The sequence below is a fragment of the Sturnira hondurensis genome, unplaced genomic scaffold (genome assembly GCF_014824575.4).
Source record: "Sturnira hondurensis isolate 20B ecotype Veracruz unplaced genomic scaffold, ASM1482457v3 Scaffold0024385, whole genome shotgun sequence".
NCBI lineage: Eukaryota > Metazoa > Chordata > Mammalia > Chiroptera > Phyllostomidae > Sturnira > Sturnira hondurensis.
The window spans coordinates 1,231,216-1,256,152 of NW_028097016.1; the positions used below are offsets into that span (position 1 = coordinate 1,231,216).

At 39.0% G+C, this 24,937-nt stretch overlaps 1 protein-coding gene across 1 annotated transcript; it reads right to left on the reverse strand.

Annotated features, from left to right (window-relative positions):
• Positions 1–590: 590 nt before the first annotated feature.
• THAP12 (THAP domain containing 12) lies at positions 591–24,884 on the reverse strand. The gene is made up of 5 exons (XM_037038436.1): positions 24,497–24,884; positions 13,191–13,311; positions 8,803–8,910; positions 4,861–4,897; positions 591–3,439 (listed from the first exon to the last, which is right to left on the reverse strand). Exons 1-5 carry the CDS (start codon positions 24,583–24,585, stop codon positions 1,506–1,508), a joined length of 2,289 nt encoding a protein of 762 aa, XP_036894331.1. The 5' UTR covers positions 24,586–24,884; the 3' UTR covers positions 591–1,505.
• Between the last annotated feature and the right edge of the window lie 53 nt (positions 24,885–24,937).

Below are 24,937 nucleotides of genomic sequence, written 5' to 3' on the forward strand. Positions count from 1 at the left end.
TCTCCTCCACTGTCATCCTGCCATCATAAACCTGATCAGTTCTTTCTGCTAATGACAAAGATACCTCTCAGAGCTCTGGCTACAAGATAAACGCTGACATCTTTATGACCGGCACTGGTAATGTGTCCTGATCTGACGTATCTGCCAGGCTTGTCAATGACAGGGAAATGCACCGCTAGGTATCATTAAGATGCTGCACTCAACAAATACACCCGATTCTGCTTTCTGAAACTCAGTTATCCCGACATGAAAGACCTGGGTGACATCCCTGCTGCCATCACATTCATTCATTTACATTTCAGCCAGCAGCAACCGCACAAACCCTGACAATTGGTATCAGGGGTTGTATAGCATATATATATATATATATATATATATATATATATATATATTATTTTTAAATAAGTTAGATAAACCTTATATTTAATAATTTCTTAATTAAAATGTCCCCAAGTAATAACCCATAAACCAAAAAATAAACAAATAAACTTATCTTATTGTGAAGGTACTAAATATTTGTAAAAAGGGAATTTACCAGAAGAATCTGTTTTGTCCCCACCAAAAATAAAATACTTGAACTTTAAACAAAATTCACATTTTATTTATGGTGAAATAAACTATACAAAATTGATTTTCTTCACCAAAAATAACAGCAATATTTTCTCTATTATTCCTAGATAACCACAAAATACATTTTTGTAGGTCTTCCAGGTTTTCCTTATAAATCAAGACAAGGCAGTAGATATAGTCATGGAAACAGAATAAAACAGACAAATCATTTGTCAGTCCCCATGGCCTCCAATCCTGTCTTGACCGTAAAACAGAAGTGTTCAGCATGTTTCTGCTAAAAAGCTTATGAAGACATAGGCTCAACAAAGGAATGTAAACAGCAACAACCAGATGTGGAACAATGGCAGGCTCTTCCGTTCAGTCTTTACCTGTATCTCGTCCCTTTTCAGATCATTGAATAACACCAAGATCTACACTGAAATCCTTGTTTGGCAAGCTCACTTTCACTCTGGTAATTCCCTGTCTATTGCAGTTTTTAACAGCATACTTAAAACTCCTGCTCTTCAAATGTTAGTTGTGCGCTTCACTGTAAGATTTTATAAAATGTACTCCTTCCTTCCACACTTCCTCAAAATTTACTTCTTCAAAGAACTGATAACTCACTACCAGACAACTGGATCCACAGTTGGATCCAGTAAATGGATCCAGTAAATGATAAATGTTACGTCTAAGTGACTTAATGGAAACAACTGCAAAGCGCCTCGAGCAGAGATCTGCAGGTCTGTCATGTGGCACTTTCAATGCGATCTTCTAGAACAGTTAGTTCTTCAAAGCATGAGTTCAAACGGGGGCCATTTAAATAGACTAATGTACTCAAGATACTCGGTGATTAAGTAGCCTACATACACCTTATAGCTTTTGTATAAGATGTTTTCAAATTTCTTACAGATTTTTTCAACATCAAATATAAGAGAAAACCTGGTTTGTAAAGTCTCTCAGGTATTTTCGATGGTTTCTGAATTATCTGCAGGAAGCTCTGATTTGGTTGTATATAGTTTGATGTATGTGTCCACCATTAGATCTAAATCATGTTTTATATCAAAATTTATGTTAAGCAGAGCTAAGTTACTTGACCTTTGGTCTGTCAGAGTGTTCCTCAGATAAGCTTTGAGACGCTTCCGCCCATTCTCATAGCGTTCATTCTCAACCTTCATCACAGGAAGAATACACAGGACCTTCAGCAATGCATAAACATTAGGAAAAAACTTGATGTCTGGCAGGTGGAGGGCTTCATAGATGGTGGATGGAAGCTCTATATCTTTTCCTCTGTGTTTCCACTTGATTCTCCAACAGTGCAGCTCAGCTGAGAGTGTATCAGGATTGGGTAAGTCGCTTCTGTACATGTCAGCATGGTGCTCCTCTGAAGTATTGAATTTGAGCTGTCCCATGACAGAAGGTACCAGAGATAAGCATTTAAGAGCTTTGAGATGCTGTTCTGAGAATATATCTTTCAGTTCCTGAATAATGTGTTCTACTGTTGGAACACTTAGAGCTTCTTTATAGTAACTTTCAGATGTCAGCTGAGATTCCAGGTTCCCTTGGTGAGCTCTGCGAAATTTCCCAGGGAGCTTCATCTGAATATCAAGTTTGGTTGCCAAATTGGTGGCTTCCTCAAACCAAAATTCATGATAAACTTCAATATTTTCCATCACTTCATTTAGGGAATGCAGCACTGCCGTCAAGCTACTGGCTGCAAAGAAGACATCAGAAGTTTGCCCCTGGAGATTTTTCCCAAAGGCTCTTGTAAAAGATAGAACATTTTTAAGAACAACAATAGTAACAACGAAATCAAAATCTGTTACCGCACTACAGAGTACAAACGCTCGGCCCGCTATACAGTTATTCCATCTCACATTTGTGTCACTGTTTATTCCATCTAAGCATAAAACAAGTGCTTGCAGGAGGTCTACTAAAATTTCAAAAGCATCATGCCTGCCTGTCCACTGAGAATGGCAAATTTCCTTTAGTTCCTTACCCCTTTCTTCGTTGTTCTGAAAGAGGACAGAAATGACACTGTCGAGCTCTAAAAGCAGTTGTGGTGATCGATGGAAAAAAGAACAAACTTCCTCAATTGTTCCCAATGCAACAGACACCCCCGTAACAGGGACCGATTTTGCCAACCACATATTTAAGGCACAGGAGGAGCAGAGTGTATAGACAGCTTGGGGATATTTCTCTAAAAGTCTAGAAGCAACAACTTTCATCTTGGAAGAAAATCCACTCGACACAATGTAAGCCTGGCCGCGACAATACTCCATGTTTAACCCCCACTTCTCAGTAATCGTAGTGTGAAATTTCATCGCCAAAATTTCGGCATCGGCTTCGTAAGGCAGGAAGCCCACAAATTCCTCTCTCAGGTTATGAGCGTCGTCAACAAACCGCACCAACACGGGCAGGTGCTCTTCGCCTGCTATGTCCACTACGTCGTCAGTGATGATGGAGAAGAAGTGCGAGTCTCTCACTTCCCTGAGGGTTTCTTCCCGAATGCAGCTCTCGCAGATCTCCAGCATCTGTTTCTGCTGCGTTTTTGAACAGAACAACGTGTTGACTGCTGTGGCCTCAAAGCGCTTCCTCAGAACCTCTTCGCCAGAATTTATCCGGCACTCCAGCAGTGCCTGAAAGTTATCTGGAGTGAAGAGACCTTCTGGGACCGCATCAGCTTCGTGTCCATCCAGAGGTATGTTTTGTTTTCCCATAAGGATCAAAATTTCAAATAGAGATTTTAAATACTCTTTGTTTTCCTTCTCTTCAAGGGTTAGAGGTAAAATATCTTCGTCGTGTTCTTCAGCCCCTTCTTCTGCACTGGGATTCTGAGCATTGCTGTTGTTTATTTCTTTATGTTTTTGTTCCTGTTCAGAAGTTTCCTCAACTGGAAAACAAAGAATTAATTTTATAAACACGCTTATAAGGAACTATACAAACAAAAAAACTCATTCTTGATTGGCTAAATATTTAAAATCTACAAACTAATTTATTTAACATTCAGAGCACAGACTAGAACAGAGATTAAATAAGACACATCAGTGCTGTTGTAACAGAAGAACACTTTCTTACACACCTAACAACAAGGCACATCACATACAGGGTAGTGAGACAGTCCCTGCCCCCAGGAAAAGGGACAGGAAGAGAATCAGTTTGTACGAGGTACTGTGTTGACCTTCCCTGTGTATCCCATTACCCTTCTATAGACAGGTGGTACCAACCCCATTTGACAAATAACTGCTCAAGGTCACAGATGCAGTTGGAATGATGGAGGTGAAATTTAAATCCAATCTTGTCTGGCTCCAAGGCCCATGCTGATGCTGTTTCTATAAAATCATTAAGCTATATTTTTATATGGGAGATAAGATACCTTTTAAAAACAAATATAGTATCAGGTATATTCATGCATTTTTTCACAAATCTTAGTCTAATCTCTCCCATTCGGATGGGCAAACTGAGGTCCTGCCCAGTCGTGCACACATCCTGCAAGTCCTGCCTCTGCGACCCCTCTGGGTCCATTCCTAACGATCACGAGTTATTAGAGGCTCTGACAACAAAGTTAATGTAGTTCCTCAAACCTGGCACCCTGTTTCAAGCCACTCACTTCTGCACAGGATACCCTTCCCTCCTTTCTCTGCCTGAGTCATGTCTCCTCATCTATAAAGGGGGAAAATCACAGTACTTACTTCAGGGTTATTGTGAGAATTAAACGAATTGATACAAGTAAGGCAATTAGAATCACGACTCGGTACACAGTCAGCACTCAATAAAAAGTTATGTTAGTGATACTAGGAGGAGAAGGAAGTAGAGGAGGAAGAGTAACAGTAATAACCAACAAGAACAAAAACAACTTCTAGTCCTCAGCCCTTAGTGACACAGCTCGGGCATCAGGACCTGCAGAAAGGCTACTCGATTCCCACCCTCTGTAAGGCTGGGTGTCCCCACAGCATTTATTCCTTAAACAATTACCAAGAACTACTACGCACATCAGATGGACAGAGCTTCTGCTTCTGTCCTGACTGCTGCCTTTCCTTCCCTATCCTGGGACACTGTCTGTGAACCTGCCACCCCCACCACGCCGAGAGCACCTCGTGAGCCAAGTGCAGGGCATAGCGGCACTCAATCAAAATGAACTAAACTAAGGGTTTAGTTGACAAACAATTCCAAACCGCAGGACAATGCCTACCACACTCCTATATCTTTCTCACAGTAGGTTTTGGACATAAAACATACTTACTTGTCCTTACCAGGTTAAGGCCTTTTTAAAAGGCATTCAGAAATTGAGTCATTAACACTACTAGCACTTACTTTTTTTCTGTTTCAGTGTCCTGATTTCGTCTTCACTCTAAATGACAAGTAAAAAGAAAAAAACATCTTTAAGAAAACTAAACTCTGGTATATCATGTAGACTCACAAGTAGAAAGCAAACTTGGAGTCATATTTAGTTCTGCCAAAAGCAAAAATTTTTTTATAACAAAACATTCTTTAAACAGATAGATGTGGGTTGCAGGCCAGTTCCTGGCAGGGGACACATGATACATTGTGTGTCCCTGGGAGAGGCAACCATACATTGATATTTCTCTCCCTCTCTCCTTCCCTTCCCCTCTAAAAATAAATAAATAAAATCTTTAAAAAAACAACCAAAATAGATGATGGGAAAACCGGAACAATTAATTTGCTTAATGACTCTAATTTTACAATAAAATAACAGAAAAAAAGAATACATCACCTAACTTACTTTATACCTAAATCATCTTAAGTTTGGGTTATAAGTGTTTACTGGCTAACAGAAGGCACAAATTATACCACGGCACTTGAGACCAAACCCAAAGGGACAAATCATGCACCCACTGCCTGCCCCATTCTAACCCAGGGAGATGACGCATGACAGGGAACTGCTGGATTCCAGAACATAACACAGTTGCTACAAGAAATCCCCGGGAAGCAGAAAGCGACACAGCGCCAGTGTGGAAAAGAAGTGAATGCCTACAGCACAGACAGCCAAGCACACGAGGGTTAGAATGAGGAAGAACTTTCTAGTTGTGTCCTTTTCTCTCCCTCTTTACTCCATTACAATGATTAGATCACAACACACCCCATTACTATTTCAGGGGACAAAAGCAGCAGTATCAGTGACAGCTGGAAACAGCAGGGTACCTGCTGGGCAGCATGGGACATGATTCGATATGAAGAAATATTTCAGCAGGCTAGCCAACCTGAAACTATCCCTCCTTATCCTACGGGCTGCGGAGTCACATGGATGGCAGATCGGGAACAGCGTGCCTCCTGTGAGGCGCGTGAGGTTCCCTGGGGGGGCAGAGCACAGAGAAACCACAGCTGCAGGAAGGGAAGCGTTGCGCTCCTCCCCGCTGGGACACAGTACTAAGAAAACAGAGTGGTGTCATGTCGGCATTCATCTGCAAGAAGTCCCAGAAAAACAAACGGCACAGAAATGTAGCAAGAAATAAAAACTGAGGACCTCTCAGAACTTAACAATGTTCAAGTCTGAATAAGAAAAAACCCTCCCATCTAGATCTAGTTTAGCAAAACTTAAAATGTTAAAAATTAAAAAAATACTAAAGATTCTGAGGAAGAAAAGGCAAGTCACCTAAAAATGAACAAGAATCAGGCTAACAACAGATTTCAACAGCAATAATAAATGCAAAAAAAAAAACCCCTAAAAAATCAACATCACATACACTGTATATATTCTCTATGTATCATCTAATAACATTTGAAATAAAAAATACAAAATGATTTTTAAAAACATACTCATGTCTGGAAACTAAAAACAAGAATTATGCTATGTTAGCCCCAGCTAGTGTGGCTCAGTGGATTGAGTGCTGGCCTGTGAACAAAAGGGTCGTGAGTTCGATTCCCAGTCAGGGCACATGCCCAGACTGCGGGCCAGGTCCCCAGAAGGAGGCACACGAGAGGCAACCACACACTGATGTTTCTCTCCCTCTCTTTCTCCCCCCGAACCTTCTCTCTAAAAATAAATAAATAAAATCTTTAAAAATTATCCTGTTTAAGAAATATGGGAAATTACAAAATAACTCACAGCTAACTGACCAATGAAAACAGTACATGTCTAAAATTGAGATATAGCAAACAGACACTTACAGAGACATTTATAACTTTGATATACATAAATTTCAGCTAAATATTCAAGAAGCTGGAAAAAAGAGCCAAAAAGTAAATCCCTCAACTCAAAGAAGAAACCAATAAAATAGCTCACAAGTACTGCATTTGCTGATAAAACTAAGCACTATTTCTTTGAAAAGACTATTAAAATAATTTTAGGAGCAGAGAAAGGTAATCATTCCAAATCCTAAATAAAGTTCATAAACTTTTGGGAACATAAAAACACAGAAGAAAGAGAAAACCAGTAAATAAGCTGAAATGGCAGTCAACACATCTCCCACCCACATAAGCCCTCTAATGGTTTTACAACATTCGATCTAATTTTCAAGAGCAGACAGTATCTACCTTATACAAGTTTTACTAGAAAAATTAAGAGATTTTTAAAAAAGGAAAGCTATTCAACTCATTAGTCTAACAGAATCTTGATATTGTAACTGAATAAACAGAGTGCATAAAAAAACTACAGGCCAACATTTCATGGGAATGTTAAGATGGTCCAACATTAAAAACCCATCAATGCTGGTCACCCCATTAAAGAATGAAAAAAAATCGTAAACTTTTCTATACAACAGATGCAATGAAAGAATTTAATGTTTAATGAGTTCAGAAAGTTAGGACAAAACCTCTGACTATAAAGGGAATTGTGTTAGCTTGACAAAAACCGCCTGACACCACGGCAAACATCAGACTCATGGGACGAGGCAAGAGTACCAGCTGCAAAACCACCGGGCTGTTCGACACAGCAGTAGGATCTCAACCAAACACAGAACAGAAATGATAAAGTTAAAAGAAAGAACTGGAATGAGAGGAAAATTTGCCCTTATTTGTAGCTGATATAATCACCTAAATAGAAAACCAAGGAGGCTATTAGGATTAATAAAAAAAGGGTCTTCCAACTTGCTGGAAACAATTTCATACAGAATACATAATAGTCTTTTCAAAGAACTAGTACTTACTTAGTTTTATCAATGATTAGTGTTACTTGATAGCCATTTTATACACACACACACACTTTTTTAAAATCCTGTTGATGACTAGGACCACAACTTTGAAAAAGGAGAGTTAAAAAATAACCCCGTCTGCAATTAAGATAGGTTATAAAGTCACAGCTATAAAATCAGTGTGGTACAGCTGCAAACAACCGCTCAGACAGGACAGAACAGAGGCCCCAGAAACAGCCCTGCATGTACGTAAACTTGTAAATGACAGAGGTGGCATGTTAAACCAGTGGAAGGAAGAAAGGATGGAGTAACAGACCATGTTGGGAAAACTGATTCTATAAAAAGAAAAGTAAAATTCTGTCTCTATTGGACACCATACATAAAATTCCAAATGGACGAAAGATCTAAATGTGAAAGGAAAACAGAGGAAAATTACATAAATGTTAACTGAAAAAAGCACATAACAGGTAGACTGAAAAGACAGATATTAAAAGACACTAGCATGGATACCAACAGGGAGGGGAGGAATGGCAACAGAAACAGAGTGAGGGCCCTACTGGCAGTAACGATAAGAGAAAGCCATGCACTAGGAGTCTGAGTAGTTTAATTTTGTTGGCCTAAGGTCAACAAAAGGCAGACAGGTTTCAAAGATCAGAACTAAAGGATATCAAAGGAATATAAAAACACGCATAAATGATGCCATATACAAAGATTTAAAAGCTTTTTCTAAACCTTGTCAGTACTTAACAGGTAAAACTACCCATGTCTTTACTTTTACATTTTCCCTCTCTGTATCCATTCGCACTGAATTCTGGAAACATACCTCAGTTCCACTTCCTTTACTACAAAATAAAAAGTAGTATTTTGTGTTTTGTTTTTGTTTTCTTCCCAGGAAGGGAATAAGCTAGTGGCCTGTAATTAACAGCACACTTTTGCCCAAGTCAATGAGTATCAAGTGGCTAAATTTGAGAGATCTTCCAATTTAAATACTAAAACAAACTAATCATTTGACATGCCAGCTACTTCAACAAGAGCCATAGCATTCACCTCCCATACTAGTATCTTTGAAATAGAGAACAACTTGGTCCAACTTTAACATGAATACATCTATATTTGATTTCACAGTATAATGGGGAGGGGGAAAGCTGAAAGCACATTGACATACCAATTCTTTTATTCGTTTTCTGTGTCTACTATGTGGATTGTTCAAATGACTGGTAAGATCGAATATTGTTGGTATTGCATTATCTCGAAGAACTGTCCTATAAGGACTCTGAAAAAGAAAAATGTGTTAATCCAGAGCTAGTCTTTAAGAATGTATTACACATAAGTAAAATTCTACGTTAATGATTTCCCCAGTACTCCTCCAATCCAGCTCTACCATGTAGAGACAGACTTGAAGAACTGAGGATGTCAATCCAGATCAGCTTATTATTTATAACTTTTTATATTTGCTCTTTTGGCAATATTACTATTATAAATTAAGAAACGGAACTAATGATAGGCATAAAAAACAAAATGTATTTTCATTCTGCACATATATTTTTAATTCAGACTCCCAGCTGCTTTATTTATTCTGCCCTTCCATGAGCCCACCAAATCTATGGCAGGCACAAATTTCTCAAATAATCGATCTAGCCTCTCGCATTTTCTATAATAATTCTTCTTTCCTTTACCGGCTGTTCAGTCCACATTTGCCACTATTTTTGAGAGGCATCAAGGCACAATGAAATAACATTGGACTGGGACCCATGAGACTTAGAAACTAGTCCAAACTGTATCAGTGACTCGCTGTAAGACCCTAGTCAAATAATTTCCCTTCTGGACCTCAGTTCCTCTTCTGAATAAAATTCAGGTATTAAACTAAAACAGCAATTTTCACCCGTTTACTTCTCTTATGGCACACACAAGCTAGCTGCTAAAATTTTACAGCACCCCCAAAAACAGATTACAGTTTTTGTTGGTCTGACAAAAAATAGCTATAACTTTGATTCATTCACACCAGATGGCTACTGTTGTGTTGGCTGTTTTATTTCATTTTAGAATGTAAGGGACAAAGAGGTCCTGGCCCCAACTAAAGAGTCAGGCATCGCCTGTTTTAAAAAACCCTTGCGGCACACGGGCTGAACGCCGCTGAACCAGACCCGCATTCCCTCACGGCCGCCAGGCTTGCCGTTTCAGTGTTGCCATCCGCACTTTTACACGACCCACCCACTGTTTTAGTTGCCATTGTCTCAAGCAAGAAAAATGACAAAATTATGGTTTGATGGGCTGGTTATATTTTTAACACATATTACAAAACTTGTCAAATAAAAATTGATTCATGTGCCACCTGAAATCACTCATACCGCAAGTGATATACATAATCACACTTTTGCAAACACTGAACTAGGTATCTTTCTAAATCCCCTTCTAATTCTAATGTTCTTAGCACTGAAGGATGATTACATGCTCTATCCTAATTCCTGTTAACCCAATCCAACCTGGCTAAAAGGTCGATGCACACTTAGTGACAGTTTGGCCGAGTGCCTCAGCTGTTGGCTTTGTCCGGTATAACAAAAGGTTGCGGGTCTGATACCTGGTCAAGGCACATACCTTGGTTGTGGGTTCAATCTCCTAGTTAATAAACATACCCTCGGGTGAGGATTAAAAAAAAAAGGAGGTGGAGTAGCAGATGAGTAACAGCTACTACATTCCTCCCTCCCCTGCCACCTGGCTCATCCAAAGTAGTAGTGCTGTTCATTTCTTCCCCAATTTGTACTGATAAAGACTAAACATACTTCATTTTTTAAAGCTTTCTTGGGGGCAGTGATTGTGTGAAAACTGACTATTAAAGCCTGGTCAAAATATATGCCAAAGAAAAATAACGACTTCCACATTTTTTCACCCATGGAAGGTTGGTTCAGAAGATATGAAGGAAGATAACAGTTTATCCTTGAACAACATCGGAGTGAACTGCGCAGGTACACTTACATGTGGATTTTTTCAATAAATTCTGTAAATGAATTTTCTCTTCCTTATGATTTTCTTTGGAAAATTTTTTCTATAGTTTACTTTATTGTAAGAATACAGTATATAATACATATACACCACAAACTATGTGTTGTTTATGTTATCAGAAAGGATTCTGGTCAACATTAGGCTACTAGTAGTTAAGTTTTTGGAGAGTCAAAGTTATATGCAGATTTTCGATTGCAAGGGGTAACAGCACCCTTGACCTCTGTGTTGTTCAAGGGTCAACTCTATAAAACTAAAGGAAACACACTACCTTAGGTTTTATCCAAAGAGCTGTTAAACACATCGGGGAAGAATTTCTATTCAGATTCAGTACTTTTTAGTTCAATCCAATGCCTCATAGAAAACACAAAGAAAAAAATCTATTTCTTAGTGATACCCAACTTATAACGCTGGGCCAATTATTCTGACTACTAGGGAGTTTGAATCAAGGATTGATTCAGGACACAATCTCTGAAGAGAGCAAAAACTGTGTAATACCCACAAAGTGCCCCATCTTTCCCACTTAGCAAACATCTCAAAAAAGCAAACATACACACATACACAGTCAACTCTTGGTATCCTACCGGTTATTAAACAAGGAGGCAAAGGATAAAGCATTCTAATGAATTTTTAAAATTCAAAACAAACTAATTTTCTATTAAAAATATTCCAGACCAGAAAACAGAATATAAGAATGAAAAACATGCAACTTTTAAAAAATATTTCTTTATAAGTATGCATGCCAAAAAGGGCTATATTCAATTCATGTGCATGATAATTTTAACTCAGTATCAAGATTTAATCTTTAATTGCTGAACTAAGGTTTGAGCATAAAGCAGTAACCCTATATACTCTAGCATTAAAAATAACATGTGGTTTTGGCCAAACTAACCACAAATGTTTACTGATGAGATTTTATCAGGTAATCCAGCTTTTAATAGCCTATCTTCTATATGAGCAGAAAAAACATTTTCTCACATTTGCATTAATTTATTCAAGACTGAAGAATCATGTGGAAATTTAAAAAGCAAAAATAACTCATCATCCTGTTCTATGCTCTGACTAAACAAGAATATGAAAGTGAACTATATTTTAAGTTTCTCTTTAATTAAGTTTCTCTTTAAGTTTACTTAAGTTTCTTTAATTAACTTTACTGGAATTATATAATTAAGAAACCATATTTATTACTAAAATAAAAATATAAAAATGTACATGGCTTATGTATTTAAAATAATAATTTGGGATATTTTTACTTATTGTCAAAACAAAGAAGTAGTTTGCCTTTTAACATATGAAACCTCTTATGTTGGTTGATCATTATTCCCCTCTTAACAAAGCAAGGCAAAATTATCCCTCAAATATTTGTGATTAAACTGTTGAACCGGAATTGGCTCACCTCCCAATGACTTCACAAGTATCTGCTTCAATTAATTTTGAGAAATAAAATAACCCAATCATTCTTTAGTTTTCTGATGCCTCTGCAAAATGTATCTGAAAAAAATATCAAAATAAATTGCTGCATAACAATATACAGTGTACCTTCACATCAATTTTATGTCTATTCTAATATCTGGGATGATATAGTAGTTACACCTAAACAATCTTGTTCAACAAAACTGTCTTCCTAACCAGTTTCTAGTGTTTCAAGTCTGCTCCATTTCAACCAAATCTGCCACATGTGTGCCTTTTATGAATCCCAGCAATAACAAAACAAAGACGGTTAAAAACTTAGCCATTAAGAATAACAATGTCTGATTTCATTCAAAATTAGGGCCTAAGAGGGGAAGTGACTCGGCTAAATTCAGTTAATAGTCGTAAGAGACATCCAGTTCTTGATATGAAATTTCAAATTATTGATGGAAATATTTTCTTACATTAATTGTGTGTGATCTGCTTCCCGCTGTACCTAGCACATAAAAAGTAAGGGTTGGTTCTAACTGTTACACACAAAAGCAAAAACATGGAAACAAAGAGCTCCATTCCTCAATGAAGATTTCACTCATAAAAAAGCTCTAGTGAAGCTGCACCAAAGAAAAACATCAACTTTACCTTAAACAAATACACACTTCCATAATAGTGTAAATTTTCTGAAGGCTACACAGGTTTAAAAGTGGCCACCTCAGACCTGGCTGCTGTGGCTCAGTGGATTAAGCGCCAGCCTGTGAAGTGAAAGGTCCCTGGTGCAACTGCAGTCAGGACACATGTCTGGGTTGCGGGCCAGGTCCCCTGTTGGGGGCGTGCAGGAGGCAACCATTGGATGTTTCTCTCCCTCTCTTCCTCTCTCCCCTTTCTCTGAAAATAAATAAGTGAAACCTTAAAAAAAAAAGTGGCTACCTCTGGTGAGTAGGAATGGGGCATCAGAAACGGGGTTTAAAAAAAAAAAGCATCAACAGCTTCTTAAGAACAAAATAGATACTATTCAGCTCCAAATTTGTCTTCAATTTAAAAAAAGTGCCAGGGCATAAAGATACCCCATGACATTAACAGAGAAAGGTTCACACCTCTAACCAAATACTGAGTGAGAAAACAAAGAACCCAAGCCCTCCTCTTACTTACAGTTCTACAGATCATAGAGGTCTCAAAGTGCTTGGCACACAATCGATAATGTTTATTTAGTTGATCAGGTGTTTTATCTTCTAAGTCTGCTCTCCTACAATTTTCCACCCACTTCTGGCATCTACAAATAAAACCAAAATACAATATGGAATATGAGTTCAACGTTTAAATTTCAGCATTCAGTTTCAAAGCAAACACATACTGTGGACCACGGATTCCCGCTCCCTACTACTCACAGAACATAATTCAGTGAAGTTGATTACTAACAAAATGAGAGCTGGAAGATACCTTACATATCATTTAGTACATTCAATTACAGGCAAGATTAAGAAGTAACTTGCTCAGTCATGTACAAAATCAGCAGCAAAATTAGAAGTTAAACTTGAATCAGAGGAGACTCCATCACCAGCAGTACAAGGAAAAAGCTGCACGCCCATGAGGCCAATGGCCTAACACTCCCCTCGGATTTCAACTTAAAGAATATAAAGCAGCACTGTCACTGTAGGGAATTAGTAAGTAGGTGTTCTATGAACTAACTCCAGTTTCTTATGGAAGCACGACAGTCTTATTACACACGTGATTTAGTGTTTACAATGACATGTACAGACTAGATTTCGAGCTCCACGAATGCAGCGATTGGTGCCTACACAATCTAGTTGAACACTGAACAAGACAAGATCCATGTCCTCTTGGTGCCTAAATATCTGCAGAAAAACAAATAATAAGCACTGATTATGAGCCAGACACTATTCTAAGCCCTTTCCAAAGGGGTTACTATTCTTATCCCCTTTGTGCAGATGAAGAAATGAAAGCACAAAATTGTTAAGTAATTTGCTAAAGGTTTTAACTAGATCTTCCTCTCATTCCTCAAGTTTCTAAGAATAAAATTCTGCCATGAGTAAGTGCTACAACTTTGAAAGCATTTATCTTATAGTTATTTATTTTATATTTTCTTACGTCTCAACACTACACTTCACCCCTCCACACTCTCTCTAATATGTAACATAAAACCATGGTGAAATGTTATCTAACCTAAACTAAAACCATACCTACATTGTACAGCATTTCATTGGGCCAAGAAGCACTGCTACATACAGTAAAGATGCCTAAAGTGTCTGTATTCTAATCATATATTTACATGGTTGTGCAATACCATATGCGTCTTTCATATTTCAACACCCAAATATTTGGTATAAAAACTGTCTCACACAGGCTGGTACACTGAATTCCAAAGATATCAATTCTCCCCAAACCGATTTACTCACTCAATACAATCACAATCCCAAACAAGCTCCTTTTTGCATAGTTTTGTGTGTGTGTGTATGTGTATATGAAATGACAAGATGATTCTAAATTTTTTTAATACAAAAATTCAAAGGACCAAAACAATACTGAAAAAAGAAAAAAAACAAAACATTGAGCCCTGGCTGGTGTGGCTTAGTGGATTGAGCGTGGGCCCGTGAACCACATAATTGCGGTTCGATTCCCAGTCAGGGCACATGCCTGGGTTGCAGGCTAGTTCCCAACAGGGGACTCATGAGTGGCAACCATACATTGAAATTTCTCTCCTTCTCTCCTTCCCTTCCCCTCTAAAAATAAATAAATAAATAAATCTTAAAAAATAAAAAAATTATTTAAAAAAAACATCGAAAGACTTCTACCACCAGACATTAAGCTGTATTATACCATTTATTAATGAGAGAATGTGGTATTAGCATAGGACTTAACAATGGAACAAAATGCAGAGGTATGGACACTTAAGATAAAGACACCATTTCACAGCAATAAAGACAATTTTTTATAGTGCTCAGTCAAGTTGGATATTAATATGAAAAAGAGAATCTTGACCCCTATTTATTTTTTAACCCTCATCTAAGGACATTTTTTCACTGCTTTTATAGAGAGAGGAAGAAAGAGAGAGAAACACCAATGTGAGAGAGAAACACTGACTGGCTGCCTTGCCTCCTTATGTACCTGGACTGAGGATCAAACCTGCAACCTTTCAGTTATGGGATGATGCCCCAACCAATGGAGCCACACACTGGCTGGGGCTCTTGCCCCCTATTTTTACACCATATATACAAAAATAAATTTCAAATGCACTGTAGATATAAATAGGAAAGGTAAAACAATAAAGCTTCTAAAAGACAATCTTGAAACAGACAAAGATCTCTTAAAGATGACAGCACACACACAGGTCAAGAGGAAAAGGTGAATTAATTAGGCTACTTTAAAGTTAGTAACTTTTATTTTATTAAAAGAAGCCATTTAAAATGAAATGGCAATCCACAAAATGGAAGAAAGTACCTGAAACACATATATCCAACAATGGACTCATAGTCAAGATACATATGAAGAACCCCTACAAAAAACCAGACAACCCAATGCAAAAATGAACAAGGGACTTGAACAGGCATTTTGCAATTATTCAGATGGCCAATACACATTTAAAAATGCTCAAAAAATGTTAAGAAAAAAAAGCTCAATCTCATTAGGCATTAGGGAAATATTAATTAAAACTGTAACAAAATATTACTACATACTCGGAAGAATGACTACAATGTAAAAGAGATTATACCAAATGTTGATGAGCGGCGGGACAACTCTGCCTATCAACAGTAGAAGGAATTAACTGTGGTGCACTGTTCTATACGAATGTTTGGCAATGGGAATGAATGAACTTTGTGGTTCTCACAAACATAATGATGAGAAAACAAGCCAGACGTGCACACTATGTGATTCCTTTTATATTAAATTCAAAATAGGCAAAATTTCATCAATGGTGATTGTGCAGAGAATTAACAGAGCAGGCCTGTGATTGCTATCCTTAGAAAGACTTGTTTATAAGATTGGCCTTTTGGTTGGTGTCTGGCAACTTGTCTAGTAAATAGTTTCCTATGCTGACATAAAACTTGCCCTAGCTGATAAGGTGGCTCACTGTACCTAGACTGTGCAAACAACAGGATTTATACAGAACACCTGCCTTCCTCCCAAGAGTCTGAAATCTTAGTACATGCTAGGCAGGAATGCTATGTGATCAGACTCCCAACAAAATGTTCAGGTGCTGGGTGTCTCTAATGGTTCTCTCCAGGAAAGACATAGCACACATGTTGCTGCATTTTCACTGCTGAGGAAAGTGGGCTCTGGGTGACCCCTAACCCCGGCCCCTGAGAAGGAGAGAACATAAGGCAGCCTACAGACGGATGCCTCCATACTTCACCTGTGTTTTCTCCCTTTATGATCTGATGTGTGTTCTTACTACACCGCTGTAATATATCTTAGCTGTGAGTCCTTCTAGTCAAATCTTTGAATATGGGGATGGCCTTGGAGACCCCCAACACAGTGATGATAGAATAGTAGATACATTTGGGAAGGGGTAACAAGTAGGAGTGAACACAGAGAAGACTTCTGAGGTGCTGGTAATGTTCCATATTTTGAACATTATCTGGACATGTTCATTCTATAAAAAGTCAAGTTCTAGACTATCATTTCTATACTTTTCTCCATGTATGTCATATAGCAATAAAACAGCTTCCCCTCACCCTTCTCCTTCTCCTCAATAACTAACTAATCTAATGTGCGTGAAGTCTGACAATGAAGTCAGACAACTGGGGAGATAAGAGTTAGGATGTTAATATTCTTCATTTTTTTTTTAAATCAGGAATTAGTTTCATGGACATGTCAATCTGAAAATCCAACAGATCATGCACTTATAATTTGTGTTCTTCTGTGTATACGTTTTATAGTAATACAGTTATAAAAATTATATATATGATCACAGTGTCTTTTTTACATGTGAGGTCTGTCCAGAAAAGTCTAGCCATTTATAATATAGCGAGAATAGTTTGTGCAAAATCAGTACAACCTAGCAGCCATGGAGAGTGGACTGGAATGTGTATGCGTGAACAATGATGGCTTCACTGGACTAGTCAGTGGGGACGGTAGATGGAACTGAATGAGCATGTGTACTATGTGGCTGTCATATTAAAAATGACTGAGCAAGTAGAGCAACGAATCTGTTGCTGATTTCAGATGATTCGGAAAGCCACAGCTACGAGCAACTGGTGATTGGCAGCTTCATTACGACAATGGGCCTGCTCATGCATCACATTGTGTGCAGAGTTTTTTAGCAAAACATCTAATCACCCTATTGACTCAACTCCCCTACAACCCAGATGTGGTGCCCTGCAACTTCTGGATTTTCCCAAAACTAAAATCACCTTTGAAAGGGAAAAGATTTCAGACTATCAATGAGATTCAGGAAAATACAATGGGGTAGCTGATGGCAACTGGGAGAACTGTGTGAGATCCCAAGGTGCCTATTTTGAAGGGGACTGAGGCGTCACTGTCCTATTACAATGTTTCTTGTATCTTCCTTCCTCAATAAATGTCTTTGTTTTTTCATTAATTTGTGGCTGGATACTTTCTGGACAGTCCTTATATTTATATACATGTATATGAATATATACATACTTAAACAATTACCTCTTTCTTTCTTTTTTTTTTTTTTACCAATGTTACCCCTTTCCTAGCTTCTCCTGTTGCTGTTCTGTCCTGTCCTCCAGATTCTGTAGCCTTTTCCTTTAGCAGAACAGAATGACTTCCCAAATTTATCTACTTCCCAAATACCTTTTGTCCTTCTCTAACCCCTTCTCCTTGCTGCAGAGTAAACTTTTTAAAAAGCTAATTTGAGAATATCTTTCTCTGCTTTGCAGAGTAGACAGTGGTTTCCCACTACTCTTAGGATTAAAAACCAACTCCTCATATGTCGTAGACCCTGCACAGTCCGGTCCTTATCCACCACTCCACCTTCATATGACACCACCTTTCCCCTCTGCCATCCTCACAGGCCTTACTTCATTTTCGTGAGTGCGCTCTGATCACTTCCACTCTAGGGCTGTTCTCCATGCTGTTTACTCAGCCTAGTATCCTCCTGTATTGCTTTTTCACTTCTTTTGCACAAAAAAGCCTATGTAGAGATCAGCCTTCAGATCTTAGCTCAAATGTCAACTTCTTTAGGGAAACATCTGATTTAGGTGCGTATGTGTATACCAGTATTTACACACACATCCAAGGAGATAAGCCTTCCCCCACATTTCTCTGTATATGGTCTCTCAACATCCTACACTTATCCTACCAGTTTATCACCATCAGTATAAACATGTCCTAGTATCTCCCGTCTTAAAAACTTCCGTAATCCATTCTCTACATAGTGAAAGCAGTTGAGTCCATTTTCACTGTACCCACTTTCTCATCTCACAGTTTCGACCCAAAGCTTCCACTTATCCCTTTTCCACTGAAATGCTCAAGATTATTAATGACTTCCATTCTGCCAAATCCAATGGTCACTCTCTATCCTCATCTTAATCACACTTCAGCACTATTCAACTAAAGCTGACTATTCCTTTTTAAGTTTTGTTTGAAATTTTTTCCTTCAATGGTCTCACAAATACACAAAAATTCTAAAAACATATTCCAAGGACCATTTAAAAAAAAAGGTTTAATGGTCAAAAAAGTTTGTCTAATGTTATATAATTATCCTACTCTTGGGGTTTTAGATATTCCTGTGGGACTTTGAACAAATTAGCTAACCTTTCTGTGCCTGCTTTGGTTATCTAAAAGCAAGGGCTATCTCAAAATTTACTGCAAGTGTTATATGTTTGGAGGATTAAGAGATGATATAAAAGTATTTTAAGATCCTATTTTATACAAGTAATTCTCAAACTTTATAATCTTAGGACCTTTTTACATTCTTAAATTATTGAGGACCTGAAGAGCTTTTTTGTTTGTGTGGGTTTTATCTATCAACACTTTACAATTACAGAAACTAAAACTGAGAAAAACTTTTAATACTTATTAAATAGTAATCCCATTACATGTTAACACAGACAACAGTTTAATAAAAAATAACTACATTCTGCCCTGGCTGGTATGGTTCAGTGGACTGAGCACCAGCCTGCAAACCAGAGTGGCCAGTTCGATTCCCAGTCAGAGCACATGCCTGGGTTGTGGGCCAGATCCCCAGTAGGGGGCGTGAGAGGCACAACCACACATTGATGTTTCTCTCTCTTTCTCCCTGCCTTCCTCTCTGTCTAAAAATAAATAAATAAAATCTTTACAAAAAATAAGCACATTCTCCAAAACAAACACAAAATATTTACCGAAAATGTTTAGCTTAGTGAAAAGAATGGCATTGTTTTCCACCTTTCCAAAACTCTTTTAATGTCTAGTTTAATAGAAGGCTGCTAGATTCTCACAACATAAGTTGTATGTTGGATTCTGCTTTTAATCTGTTGTCATGTTGAAATATATTAAGAAAATCTGCTGTTGCACTGACATACAACTTAAAAGTTCATTAAAATTTTCTTCCTTTTTCACAAAATTGTGGATATTTTTCTTTGATACTACACCAAAACTCCACCAAAAATCTTTCTTAAAATTTAGGTGCAATGTGAAAACAGACCAATGAACTTTTTCACACTCTAGTGGTTACATTAAAGTCCATTTGTCTATCTTGTACTCTGAATAGAGCTTGTATCCATTTATGTCTTTGTAAAATCAATGATTGGTCAATTTGGAAAATATTAGTTCAATGAGTTATGCAAACCATCGAAATGGTAACACATTTCATTAGTCAATGTATTTAAAAAGTCAGAGCTATCAGAATCACCACTGACCTTGTCAAAAAAATCTGTATTATAATAGAGAGCTGCCAAATTCAAGGTCATGCATATGTTTTCCAAAATTCTAATTTTTGCTTGAATGCTCGATGTCAGTTTTCCTTGGAGTGGCAGGCTTACTGCACTCATTTCTGAGAAACCACCATAGCTGAACACCTGAATCTGAATAATAATACTTAGAAAATTTTAGAAAATACAATATACAACTTATCAGAGCAATGATGTTATTATATAGGATATAGCCCTGAAATACTCCACTGTATACTTCTGAGGGAATGAGCATGAAAAAGGCAAGTAATGTCAGAGTGTTACTATAAAAATAGGTTTTACCTTGTAGATTCTTTGAAAGGGTCTTGGGGACCCTCATTAGTCCCTGGAAAACCACTGTTTTACATTTTACAAGGTAGAACACATTAACTCTGAATTATCTTTAATTAAATTGGTAAGAATCTTGGAAGATTTCACTACTTCTGGGATGAACTAGTACTAACTGTCTGAGGAGGCAGAGGAGGCTTCAACTGCCCAACTCACTCTAAGAGGAGCAACTCCTTAGGTCTACTTACACCTTCTCATCTGGTCTAGGGGTGAGCCGCTGCAGACCGTCCCAGGTTCCTGCCAAGTCTTGGCATTAGTCAAGCCATTCTGCAGCAACCAAAATTTGGGCAGTTTTTCTTTTTTTTTTTTACTTAAATTTTAGGTAATCTATGACTTTCATGCTACTTCACTGAGCTGATTCTATTATTTTATATTAAAAGAAAAAAAGAGCACATTAATGCCACTTTTTTTAAACCAGTAAGAGATATTATGGTATGAAAGTAGTGTGTCTTTTATTGATTATACTCTTGAATTTTAAATTACTTCTAACCAGCTGTTTCTAAAAGTATGCTTGGAATTTATAAATGACAAATGGGAAATGTATTAATAATAACATTAAATATATTTATCATTATTACTAGTTAAAAAATGTTAGTTAACCTTCAAATAGGTTACCAATGTCACCTTTCATCCCTACAACTCATCTATAGAAAAAACCTAATTATAACTGATAACCCTAAAATACTATTATTAATTTAATAAACATCTCTAGAAACTACTTCTTTATCATAATTAATTCTAGGCATGGTAAAAAAAAGAAATCCTGTTAAATGCAGTAGAATTTGAAGTCCTGTAGTATGAGGAGATTTGGTCTAGATAAAAAGTTAAGACCTTGAAGCCATTGTGTTAAGTAAAATGAGCATGACATAGAAAAACTATTATTGTATCGTTCCACTTACACGAAATGCATAAGACAAATTCATGGAGGGAGACTGAAAGTAGATCAGAAGAATGGGGGGGGCAGTTATTGCTTAATGGTTACAGAATTTTTGCTTGGGGTAATGAAAAAGCTTTGGCAATATACAGTGGTGATGGTCATGCAACAATATGAATGCAATTAATGTCCCTGACTTACCCACTTAGAATGGTTAAAATGGCAAATTTTATGTTATGTGTGTGTGTATATATATGTACCACCAAAACTTTTTAAAAAATTGATAATGTAATATACTTAAAACCACTGAATTGTACCTTTTTAATGGGTAAACTTGTTGATATGTGAATTATATCTCAACAGAATTTTTTTTTAATTTTAAAAGTTCATGATTTGGTCTTCAATACTCAAAAGACTTGTTACATGAACAGGGCACAGACGTGCATAGTGTGACTCTGGGGACAAAATTAAGGCCTCCAAAACATCAATTATAGGGAGGAATATATTTCCACTGGAAACAAGGAAGAAACAACAGCCAAAGCTGTCCGAAATCTTCAAATGTTCCCTCACAGAGCAGAGAACCATCACTGGTGGATTTGTTTTAGCAAAGGTCCACCTGTCAGGAATGCACAGGGTCCCTAAAGGGATCATAAATAACTTGAGTGTGGAAATAACTTGAGCAAAAGTGTGTGTCTATATTTTTTTTCTTAAGAGCCCTTATGTTGAATTCTCAAAGGGACAATGACCCCGAAAAAGGTTAAAAAGCCACTACTATTGAGAAAATTCCAGCATTTCAAGGGATAGTCAATAGATCTGAAAACTTCCAAATCTGAGGCTGTAAACCTCTACAGCCACACTCCCTGCTAAGGAGTGTAATAAAACAGCACTTAACTGCACAGACACAAACGGCCTGTGGTCCAGAACTGAGTAGCAGAGCCCTCATTAGACAAGTGAAATGCACTACCCAAAATGCCCTTGGGCTAAAATTTAGGTGAAGTGAAAATAATGCTTATTGGGGTAAGGTCTAGTCAGATTAAGATGCTCTTCTCTGCTCTCATAGAACCTGAACATTAAACACTGGAAACACCCCAGGACACAATCTTCAGCTTTGTTTAGCTGATACCATGGCTTTAAATACCCACTATAAACTGAGAACACCCATATTTACAACATTCGGGTGGAAGTCTCTAAATCCCGAACTTGTATATCTTTTTATGTAGTTTTAGCTCTTAAATATTTAGGTCACTGATCTAAATATGGGCCATTTTGAGTTTATTTCTGGATGTGGTATGAAAAAAGACATTTATTCTTGAATGCGTCTATCATATTTCTTAAACGACACATGTCTCAAACCAAACTTAATAATCCTCCCCCATGCCTAGCCAGGTGGCCCAGCTGGTTAGAGCATCATCTGGATATGCCAAGGTTGAGGGTTTGATTCCTGGTCAGGGCATATACAAGAATCAACCATATGAAACAACAAATCGAAAATACACACATATATTCCTCCATCAAACCTGCTCCTCCCAAGCTCAGATTAAAAATCTTAGAGTCATTCTTGACTTCTCTTTTTCTTTTGTAATGTACATCTCAATCATTAACGAATCCTGTTGGATTCGCCTTCAAAACAAATGCAAAACTTACTGCCTCCTCTTTTACTAACCTGAATTACTGCAATTGCCTCTAACTGGTCTTCCTGCTCACCTCTATTTCCCCACAATCTATTTAACAAGCAGCCAGTGACCCTGTGTAAAAGTATGTCTCTGTTCTAAATCCTTCTGACTACTTCCTATCTCACTTAGAATAAATACCCAAAGTGCTGTCCATGGCCTACAATGTCCTATTCAATTTGCTCTTCCCCTCCACCCCCTGCCTGCCCAACACACACTTTTCTGGTCTCATCTTTTTCCCTCTCCCTAACCCTTAAACCAGCTCTAGTAGTCCATGGACTTCTGGCTGTATCTCTAACAAGCATTCCCTTTGCATTTACTGTTTTACAGACTGGAATGCTCTTCCCCTAGACACTTTCCTGGCTAGCCTGCTCACCTACTGCAGGCCTTTGCTCAAATTTACCTTCTTTCTTATTAAGACCTTCTCTTATTGCCCTATTTAAAATAGAAATTATGCCCTGGCTGGTGTAGCTCAGTGGATTGAGTGCGGGCCTGCAAACCACACGAGCTCGGTTCGGTCAGGGCACTTGCTTGGGTTGCAGGCCAGTTCCCAGCGGGGGACTCAGGAGAGGCAACCATGCATTGATGTTTCTCTTCCTTTCTAAAGATAAATAAATAAAATCTTTAAAAAAATAAATAAAATAGAAAGTATGCCTTCCCTGCTACTTCTTATTCCCCTCTCCCATGACATGTGCCTTTTCATCATAGCACTGTATTTATTCCGATCTGACACTGCATTTTTGTCTATTCCCCCCTCCCCAGACTGTTAGAGAACAGTCTGAGGACAGGGACTTTGTGAATTGTCCATCTGTACACTCCCAGTGCTCAGAACAATGCCCAGCACATAGTAGGCCTTCAATATGTATCTGTGGAACTAATAAATAGCATGTTATATAACAATCATCTGCTTATAGTCAATGGACTATGAGCTTTCTGCAGGCAGCAACACTCATTCATTTGTGAATTTCCAGCATCTAACACACATAGTAGGCGTGTTGATCTGAAATGACTAAATCAAAGAGAGGCCAAGAACCCTCAGCGTTTCAAACACAGCCCCTATGCTATCACTCTCTCTAAGAGCGTGTTAAGTTACTTCAAAGAAGGTTTCAATACTAATTTTCATGCCTTCATGCGTACTTCCCCCACCCCTACCTCCTCCCCGCTGGCTCCTCTGTTATCCCCACAATAACCAAGCAGATAATGAGTAACAGCCTGAGCCAGAATTTGAACCAGGAGCAAGTCCGAAGGAGACAGCAGTTGTGACGTGACTTGAGATCAAACAAGGTGGCCGGACTCCAAAAAAGAAACACTGTCCCGGAGGTGGTGGCAAGGAGAGAAAAGAGCCCCGGCAGCCACAATCATAGACTCCAAGTCCCTCTTTTGACAGCTGGGGAAACGAAAGCCCAGCGAAGAAAGCGACTTGCCCGAAGTCACGGAGTAAGCTAACCAGGACAAGAACCCATTTATCCCTTCTGCCCGCCACCCTAGTTGCCTCTTATTTAGGGTGATGCCCTCGGCGCCGAACCTCCGCCGGCGCACGTGCTGAGAGATCCCCGCGTGCCCACAAGTCCACTGCTCGCGGCCCGGTCCCCACCTGGATCTGAGGCTGGGGTCGAAGACTGCCCCCATCCAAACACACCCCTCTCAACCCCGGACCCGGGCTCCGCGGAGGTGGGCCCAGGTGCCAGCTGCGCGCCCGCCGCTTACCGGGCCGGATCCCGCGGGAACCTGAAGAAGGCCAGGTCCGACTGCGTGCTCTTCCGCGTGCAGTTGGGGGCCGCGCAGAAATTCGGCATCGTCGCCCGCCCGCAGGCGGGCCCACCGCTCCCCTCCCCGCCTCCTCAGGGCAGCCCACCCGCCCGTCGGGGCAGGGGAGGGGAGCCAGGCCGGCCGGCCGGCCGGCTCGGCAAGCCGGCGCGCCGGGGGGAGGGGCGGGCGGGCTAGAAGCCGCGAGGGGCAGGAGGGGCGCCGCGGTCCGAGGCCGAGCTGGGGATGCGGCTCCACAGTGCTGTGAGCGGCCTGGAGGATTTACCGCCGCCGCCGCCGCTGGTGCACCTCCCGCCCGCCCGGGACGCTGCCGCCTCCTTCCCACAATGCACCCTGGCGCCCGGGGGTGCCCTCTCTTCCCTTAGTCTTCCTCCCCCGCCC